The sequence below is a fragment of the Mchenga conophoros genome, linkage group LG18, assembly GCF_057382185.1.
Source record: "Mchenga conophoros isolate Kocher_MC1m ecotype Shallow Benthic linkage group LG18, M_conophoros_male_GT1.1, whole genome shotgun sequence".
In the NCBI taxonomy this organism is placed as follows: Eukaryota; Metazoa; Chordata; class Actinopteri; order Cichliformes; family Cichlidae; genus Mchenga; species Mchenga conophoros.
In genome coordinates, this window is record NC_140543.1 from 25,392,174 (window position 1) to 25,402,029 (window position 9,856).

At 39.8% G+C, this 9,856-nt stretch overlaps 1 protein-coding gene across 1 annotated transcript; it reads left to right on the forward strand.

Moving 5' to 3' along the window:
• The first annotated feature begins 223 nt into the window (after positions 1-223).
• cldn1 (claudin 1) lies at positions 224-3,994 on the forward strand. Its single transcript, XM_085254809.1, has 4 exons — positions 224-702; positions 1,945-2,109; positions 2,318-2,402; positions 3,368-3,994. Exons 1-4 carry the CDS (start codon positions 480-482, stop codon positions 3,522-3,524), a joined length of 630 nt encoding a protein of 209 aa, XP_085110935.1. The 5' UTR covers positions 224-479; the 3' UTR covers positions 3,525-3,994.
• Positions 3,995-9,856: the final 5,862 nt, after the last annotated feature.

Consider the following 9,856-nt stretch of genomic DNA (forward strand, 5'->3'; position numbering starts at 1 on the left):
ATTTTTTTCACTAAATGAATTTCTGTATATTGCTTCAATTATAAAAATAAAGTGAAAACAAACAAACAAACAATGGGACAGATGATCACTGCTGCTCACAGTGCTCTTACTGACTGTTGTTACTTACTTTAGAAAAGATTTTATTGGAGTTCACTGCGTATGTGTGGGTTCATTTGGTTTTATTATTTGCAGAAGACCTTCACAGCCAGAAGGTGTCACCCTGCACCTCCTGACTTTAGCAGGAGTTGATGGCATTCGGGGATCCTCCCTCTCCTCCAGGTCATTCCTTAAAGATGCACAGGTGATTAGGCGCCTTTATTTGGGAGCAGGTCGCCAACACAAACCCACTGGGAACATCATTGAGCAACATTTTTTCACCTTTATATCTTTAAAAAACAACAACAACAACAACAACCAAAAAACTCCCCCAAAGAACTTTTGCCATTTTCATTTAAATTCTTATTTTAATTCATCAAACAATGGCAAACGCTGGAGTGCAGCTTCTCGGATTCATACTGGCCCTCATTGGCTGCTTTGGCGTCATCGCGGCCACAATCATGGTGCAGTGGAAAGCTTCAGCCTACGTTGGGGACAACATCATCACGGCTCAGGCGATGTATGAAGGGCTTTGGCAGACCTGTGCGAGTCAGAGCACCGGACAAGTTCAGTGTAAAGTGTATGACTCCCTCCTCCAGCTGCCAGGTACTGCTTTATATACATCGTGTTTTTACCTTTTGTGATATTTCTTCATTATTATTAAATGCTGATGACGGTCATAGCCAGAGAATAAGGGGTTTATGAGTAACACAGTGTCCAAAATCAAATACTTGTTCTATTTTTTGGGTGTGGAAGGGGGTAGTTAGCTGGGTGGGGAGCATGTCATGAGATAGTGAATGGTGCACATTCAAATAATACCCGAACAGTTACTTTCAATACCAATGCTAGAAGTTTAAGTAGAACTGTGGTTGTTCTATGAACAAAAAATATGTTTAAGTCTGTGGTCTTTCAAAGCCTCGAGGTCACTAAAGGGAGAGTGCACCTTTTTCCTTCTCCTTCTTAGACCTCCTGCATGCAAAGACATGTTGGTCAAATACCATAACCTACGTCATGAAAGAGACATGAAAGACAACGTTTAAACTTCATGCTGTTAGTGTTGCAAATCAGTCAAGTGTAAACATTTTTACAAAAAAACACAACTATCAGATTAAAAATAATCCCTTCGATGAACGTGTTTCTTTTCCTTTTTTTTTTTTTTTACACTTTTACCCTTTTTTTCTGAAACACATTCATTCAGTGGAAGTTAAACAAGGATTGAGACAATGTGAGGAACACTGCACTACAAGCCCCGCAACAGAGAACTACACAGCAACACACAAAAGAATAGAACAAATAAAAACAAAAACATGAAAAACAAAAACTAAAGGATCAAATAGGCTGTGAGTGAGCTCTTCTATTCAGAATCATATTTATTTGTTAGAAGTACAATTTTTCTGGTGTGCACTTAAATGATTTATATGTTTTTGTGATAGGACAGTCTGCAATGTTTCTTGGGAGACGGGATTAGAAATCTGAAGGTAACACTTGATGGGGAGTCTTCATCCAGATGAGGAAGATGCAGTTTTGATCAGTTAAATTTAGATTCTCAGTAAGTTTGTAGCGTGACGCAAAAAAGACGCAATCTGGCTTAAAGGGTTGCCCTCGATTAGAAGAGAAAGGTAACAGAGGTGATGTGTGGTCTGTTGAGGATTGATTGTTAAAGAAAGAACAGTTAAACATGGACTAATAAAATGGCACTCGTGTAAAATTTTGTTTTCTGTGCTACTGCTGTGAAGTATCTCCCTGTTTGGAGGGATTTCAACTGTCTCTAACCACCCAGTTACTTCTTAGTGAAGTAAGCCTTGAGTGAAACCTGCTCTGACTAACGTACCCTCTCTGTGTCTGCAGGAAACATACAGGGCACACGAGGGCTGATGGTGTCGTCCATCGTGCTGTGCTTCATTTCCATCCTGGTGGCAGTGATGGGTATGAAGTGCACTACGGTCATGAGCGACTCTCCAGAGCTGAAGGATAAGGTGGCCCTGAGTGGAGGGATTATCTTTATTCTTGCTGGTGAGAGTTAAATCATCTTTTTATGGGTTTTTTAAAAAAGTGTAACATAGTACTTCTTTGTTTTTACCTGCATTCACAGCTACATTGGAACATCGCTTTAGAATGTGAGGTTTTGCATTCGAGATATGTCAAAGATAACACAACTGCGCAAGTAGTTACCTCTAAAATCCAACAATATAGAGAAGCTTTTGTGCTCGCAATTTTCCAGGTCTGCTTGCCCTGGCGGGAACTTCCTGGTTTGGCAGCAACATAGCAAAGGAATTCTACAATCCATTCACTCCGACTAACTCCAGGTGAGCATCTCCTCTGTCACACGAAACCCTCCACAATCTTTATCAGGTATCACTGAAGGTTTCTTTGGTGAATCCACAGACAGACATCAGATTAAAAAAAGTCTGTCTCTGTGACAGAGACCAAAAAAAGCTCAAGATTCAGCATTACAGCACACACAAAGGGAAATGAAAGAGTCCGGTCCCCGACAAAAATTCAGGCGCGTGAGCCGTGCAAACCCACAACATTTTCACACTTGGCACCGAAGAAATAGGTCTATTTCCTGAAATGTTTACCTGCTCCTTTGAGTTAGTGCCACATCGGCTCAAAGACAACACGTGTTGTTCTGACATTTTTTATGCATTTTTAAAAACACGTTCTGTTAAAATTCACAAAAAACATGCTACACACATAACAGCGTATTTACTTTGTGTTATTTCTTAAGAAATCCTTCTTTAAGAGTGGGTACTCTGACATGTAGCACCGACTAAGTTTAGTGGGGCAGACTTAACCTTTTTAGTACCCAAATTTAAATGCTATGGTATATATATATATATGTATATATATATATATATATATATATATATGTATATATATGTATATATATGTATATATATGTATATATATGTATATATATGTATATATATATATATGTATATATATATATATATATATATATATATATGTATATATATATATATATATATATATGTATATATATATATATATATATATATATATATATATATATATGTATATATATGTATATATATGTATATATATGTATATATATATATATATATATATATATATATATATATATATATATATATATATATATATATATATATATATATATATATATATATATATTCTGTGTATATATATACATACATACATACACAGAAAGACACAAACATCTTGTATTGAGCTGGCCATGCGAGTCCTCAAACACTCAAGCACAATGCGTGTTGTGTTTCATCCACAGGTATGAGTTTGGAAGTGCCCTGTACGTCGGCTGGGCATCTGCCATTCTCGTCATCATCGGAGGGGCCTTCCTCAGCTGCCACTGCCCCAAGCAGGATGCTGGGCCGGCTCAACGCTACCCCCAGTCCCACCCTGCGGGAGGCAAAAACTACGTGTAGGAGTAGTCTTCCCACTTCTCCTGGCCTGGTCTCATTTAAGAGCGCTGGCTTTAAAGGGGCATATTTCAGACCTGTTTACTGTTTTCAGCATGTTTATTTGCAGGTGGGGTCAAAGTAGCGTAGTGGGATGGGATGCTTCTTTATTAATAAACTGACAATTAATGTGACAACCTATGCAAATGTTAGAATTGAATGTTAGAAATAAGGTCCAATAGCATGTATTTAGATTTAAACTGGGATTATTGTAAAGCTTAAAAGACTTTTTCTTTTAGTTTAAAGAAAGTTTTCAGAATATGTTGGAGACATTCAGTTTTTGTGTCACTTTCTTTGCAACTAATTTCCATTTTTGTATAAACTCCCATGGTACCGTTTGTTATGATTTTTGTGTTGTTGTTGTTTTTATTTCTTCCCATTTATTTCTTATTTTACTGCATATGAAATAAATCCACTGCCACTTTTCCATGTGACAACCAGTGTTTGGATTCACTTCATGTTTTGGTTTAATAATAATCACTGCACACTCACACCGGGTGAAAGACCAAGACACCATTTCAAAGTGAAAGGATCTGAATGTTCTTTTCAGAGCTCCACCCTAACCACGCAAAATCTCTTTTGATTACTCGATAAGGTCATTTATAAGAATCTGGACGTAAAATAGAGAAGGGTGTTTCTCTTTAAAGAGGTGGCACAATTTTTCAAATCATAAAAAAAACTTTCATTGTGTTGTACGCGTTAAAAATCCTGTACAACACAGAGCTAAACATATAGAAATTTGTGGCCTCAGGCAGGAAAAAACACATCCAAACAGAGAGATAGGCAGAGGGTGGGGAGCGGGCATACCTACGGTCTCCTGCTCCTGTCCCAGCACGCCTGTGAAGTCGCATTTCACATAAACACGGTCGGTACCGCTTGAATGCTACGTTGGGAAGATGCGTCAGCCTGTCTTTGACTTTACAGGAAAGAATTTCAAAGGTTGTCAGCCCATCGTTCGTTCAGTCATGAAGGTGTAACTGATTTTATAACTAAATTAAATAACAACAAAGAAACCAAACCCCTCCAGAATAAGCTGACGTTTGTTTCCACCCAACACCGTTCAGCAGGAGAGGGCGCCACCTTCTGGTGATCCTTGAGGATGCTGCTCAAACACCAAAGAACTGTTCCCCTGTTCTAAAATACAAGACAACAGCTGCTAATATTTGCTTTTATGCTCTTATAAAGTTGTAAGCGTATGATCTGGATGCTTTTGGATATTTGGGCAGAATTGGTGAAGTTCATTTAAATTGTTTGGTTTTCTGGGAAGAGGCCCTAGGCCCTAGGACAAACCCAGGCCGGGGAGAGGGGGGTCTGGGCTTCTCTTCATAAGCTGCTACCTCATGACCAAGCTGTGGATAAGTGGAAGAAGATGGATGAATGGATGGTTTTCTCTCACTGGCCTGGCTTTTAAAATGGCCTGTATTTATATTTTTAAGTGCAGTACACACTTTTTTTTAATAGGGTAGAGGTCTGGGCTTTGGGAAGGCCTTTCCAGCAGCTTAAGTGTCCAAGTTTAATATCATCCAGCTGTTGATTTGAGGTGAAGTTGAAGAATTTGAAGGTAGTCTTCATTATTCCATCCACTTTGTGCAGTGTATCAGTAACACTGGTAACAAAACAGCTCCAGAGCATGATGCTACTATGATTTGTTTCACAGCACTTATCGGATTGACTAATAAGTGCTGTGAAACAAATCCTTTTTATGCTTGCAAAGGGAAACTACCAGTTGTAGTCAATCACGATTACTAACAAGACATTATTAGATCCTGGCCTCGTCAGGTTGAAAGACATTGGCAAACCACTGTGTAAAATCCACCCATGATCAGTTTTAGCATGAGCATGTGGTATTGAATGGACTTTATGCCGCAGACAACCATTTTCAAACTTCAGACTCCCCAGTTTGAAATGACAATTTGTGTCACACCCGAACCTTCAGTCGCTGAATATTTCCTTTGTGTTTTTATTCATTAATCTTGATCTTCTGCTGTTTTACTTGTTAAAACTGATTTGCCATCAACAGATTTCCAGTTCTTTACAGCTAATTTTGAGATTTAAATGAGTTCAGGCTCATAAATAGGTCAGAAAAAGTAAAGTAATTTAAAACCTTGTGGCTTTGTTTCATTAGTTTCTGCTCTATTTAAAAAGGCCAAATAATGTATTTGAGTTTTAAACCAAATTACAAAACTATACTCAAAATTCCTTTAAGATAAAAAAAACAAAACAAAATACTAACATACAGTTTTTGGAACCAAAGCACGAGTGTAATGATTGTGTAATATGTGCAAGATCCCCGCCAGGAGGATGTAAAACTCTGCGCCAAATCAAATATGTGGATCCATCCGCTGTGGCGACCCCTTGCGAATAATAAGCCAAACCAGTCCGCCTGTAAAAATGCATCTTATTCTAAGTTCATCCTCTCTGGTGTTAAACTTTGCAAAAGTTTTAAAGACAAAAAACTATTTATCTATAACTATTTTGACTTTTGTAAAATCTTTTAAGAATTAAGAATCTAGCTAATCGATTAAAAATAGAAGCTGCTTATTGTAAATGACATCTCGAAGCCCACCTGTAGTACCTTCTAGGTCCAGTGGAGGGCGGGAGCCTACACCTATTTTGACTAGAAGATTTGGGGGGGGGGGGGGGGGGTACTCTGTAAAAGCCCCCAAGCAAACCTCAAAAACAGACGCTGCAGCAGAGTCCAGCTCCTTAAAAACAAGACACAAAAAAGACTTAAACGCAGTCCTGTGGTTAGTGATAGTAAGATTATATGTTTTTTTTCATGCGATGCTGTGCTTAAAAGAAAAAAAAAGAAATAGACCATGAACCACATGCTTCACATGCTTTATAGCTCTTTACTTTTTTCTTTTGAATTTTATCTTACCTTTTTTTTGGGGGGGGGGGGGGGACGACGACAAACTCTTGCACGTTTGACAGAAAACAAAAAATACCCTTTTTTCCTACATTGCGTAAAGAAACAACAAGCGCTCAGGTGGATGTCAGACTTTGGCCACTAGAGGGAAACAGACGCCACGTATGGGCTGACACCTCCGCCTCTTTAACTCAGTAACTGCAGAAATAGGGGTCAGAAAACAAGTTAGTATGAAGACTCATGTGTTAGTATCAGCTGTTGGAGAGGAGTCAGACTGTGGGAGGTGACACAGGAGATGATGAATAATGAGCTTTAAGGGTTACATGAGTTATTCGGAGAAGGTTAAGTCTAAAGTGCCTCAAATGACCTGCAGCATTACATAACCCAAAACACTATATATAATAGCTACTTTATGAGTATTAGAATGTGAGTAGTACTATATGATGGTAGTATGAGATTAAAGGATACACCAAATGAAGCCATCTATTTTCTTAACTTGGGGCCACGGCAGCCTACCCGAACCTCATCAGGCTGAGAGGCAGGATACGTTCAGGACAGGCCACCAGTCCAGCACATAGAGACAGATAAACAAACACCTACAGCAGATTTAGAATCACCGATTAGCCTAAATTGCCCGTCTTTGGATGCCAGAGTCAAACCAGTGCAGTCACAGGGGGCAGCACAGGAGAATCACCACGAGATTTGAACCACAAACCTGTGAGTCAGCAGTGACAGCACTGCTCCGCCGTGCCGTAATACCGTAATGTAATTATCGTCATTAATGGGCAAACGTGGCACCTCCACTCACTCGGCGTAACACATATGCCGTTAAGCTCTTTAAAGTCTTGTTTTACTCACCAGTGTTTCACTCATTCTGCCCGATGTGTTGATCGATTCATGGTGATGGAGCTGAAAGACGTCTCTGCTTCATGCTTTTATATCTTTATATGTGTTTGTGCAGAAAATAAGACTGTTGTTGCTCAGTTACGGGCGAATGAGAAAGTCAAATCATTGTAAACATTAATGTTTGGAGTACTTTAATGAGGAGAGCTAATAGGTCAACGGGTTATAGAAGCAACAACACACAGTGATCTAAAATATGCTCTTAGTTTTGCCCTTTGACCTTTTGTGCAGTTTATCTTTAGCTTTAAGAACCATCTCAGATGAATGCAGGCTGAACCCGAATCCTATTTTCACAAAGTTTCCAATTGGACAGCTGCCGCATGCCGAAAAAGGGAAGGCACATTTGGATAATAGACCTCAACAGCAATTATTTTGTCTGCATTTCAGCAAAGAATCCATCATATATGAGGATCCCCGGTAATGAAATTCATTCAGAATGACGTTTTTTTTTTAATGTTTTTTTGCATGACAACTCGACATTTAGACTGATGAAGCACACTGAAAGAGCAGCACTTAGCTTGAGGGCTTCCCCTCTTTTTAGTCCAGTATTGGATCGGGAGGAGATCCAAACTCAGGCTCAAAGTGCTGTGATCAGCAGAGTGCAGCTGCCAGACATCACAGAAAAATAAATGAGAAAGTGCAGAATCAATACTGGAAGCTAAACTGCTGTTAAAATAATTTCTGTCCCTGTGGCTTCTTGAATATGATAAACTGTCGTCTGGCTTCTCTTTATCGTCTTATAAACAACAGAAATCAGATCCCGAATTACCAAAGATTACAATAACCCTGTACTTCTGGTAGGACACCACATGAACTGAAGCTGAACTGTGTCAGATCAAGTCTTTAATCATTAACAGAGCATATAATGATATGTTACTAGAAAGAACTCAGCACTGTGGTTGAAGGATCATAACGGTGTTTTTGCACCATTAAATGGATTAACTTACTGAAATGTTAATACTCCCGTCTTTTTCAGGGCTCCTCTGAGTGTTGTGGATTTGTAGATTTGCACATTTTTTGGTCCTTCCTGTCTAAAATAATGTATTTAGTTCACAGTGTGTTTATTCTGTAAATCAACGTGTTTTTTTTTTAAACAAAAGTAAATAAAAAAGGCATTTATGAAGTCTAAGCAATCATCACCTGACTGCAACTATTTTTAATTTAAACAGGCTTCTCCTTGGACACTTGACTTTTATGATAAGGTAACATTTTCACCTTTTTATCATTTGACGTGTCACATGAAAAGTGTACCAGCATGCACATGAGTCTAATTCAGCTATTATTTTTTTAAATCCACATTTAAGAGAGCTACAAACCTTTTAATCTGCTCTAGAGACTCCAAAGGGTCCTCTTTATGATGAAAGAGCTCTTCACTGTTATTTTACTTAATAATCAAAGTCTCGTGTTTATGGTTCTTCCAATGTTCTCAGCAAGTGTTCCTCTGACTGTGAGGTGTCCACACTTGAAAAAGACCAGACTTTGAATTTCACTCAACTTTATTTAGACCAACTAGTTTGATAGCTGGTAGGTAGCAGCAGGTAAAAAAACTGATAGCCCGTCTTGTTCAAAAGTCTTCCTCACAGTGGAAAAGTGCTTTGTTTGCCGTCCTCTCAGTATGTTGCTCACGGGTCAAATGACTGCTGCATGCATTTTAAGGTCTACTAGGCACGCCCACCCTTGATTGCTCTAATGTGGCTCACCTGGCAGGGCGGCGCACACCAGGCCGTGCTTAGTTGTTGATTGCACCCAAGGTCTAATCAGCGGCCATGCACAAACAGCAGCACCGAACAGGTAGTGGGCAGGAGGAGGAAGAGAGGAATAACAGCCACACCTACTAGGTCAGCGCGACACCTCCCACTCGATCTTTGCTCAGCACTGTCTGGAAAGATCGCACTCAGATGGGCTGGTCCCTTACTTGATCTTCCACCGGTAAAAGGACCACAAGACGCCGGATGTCCCGATGTAAAATGGTGCCCAGCTCAGGACTTGTGGTAGCAGATCTTGGACTCTTGATCGCAATGCTGGAACTTGGAGAGACCCTCACATGCACATCTCGAACGATCCCTTTGGAATCAGGATTCACGCTAATGACTTTTGCGAGTCTGAACTGCCCTCTAAGGGCATTTTGGTCGCAGAGCCAAACTATGTCTCCAACAGCAATGTTTCTCTCTGCAGTATGCCACTTACTGCGGATGAACAGGTTCGGTCCAGCGAGTTGGCTCCAGGACCTCCAGAAGTTGTTGACTATGGTTTGTATTTCCTTCAGCCTTTTGAAAGGATAATTTGTGAAGTCGACAGTTTTGAAGTCCCCACTTTGTGTGGCTCGACCAAGCAACTGATTATTCGGCGTGATGTAGTCAATGCGATCTTCTCGGCTCTGAATTCTGGCATCAATGGGTCTCTCATTTGCAAGGTTGGCGGCTAGCTGGAGTGCTGTCAGAAACTCACTAAAGGTAAGAGCCTCAGTATTGCCGAGAGTATGGAGGGCTCTCTTGGTAACTCTGACACCAGCTTCGGCGGCCCCATT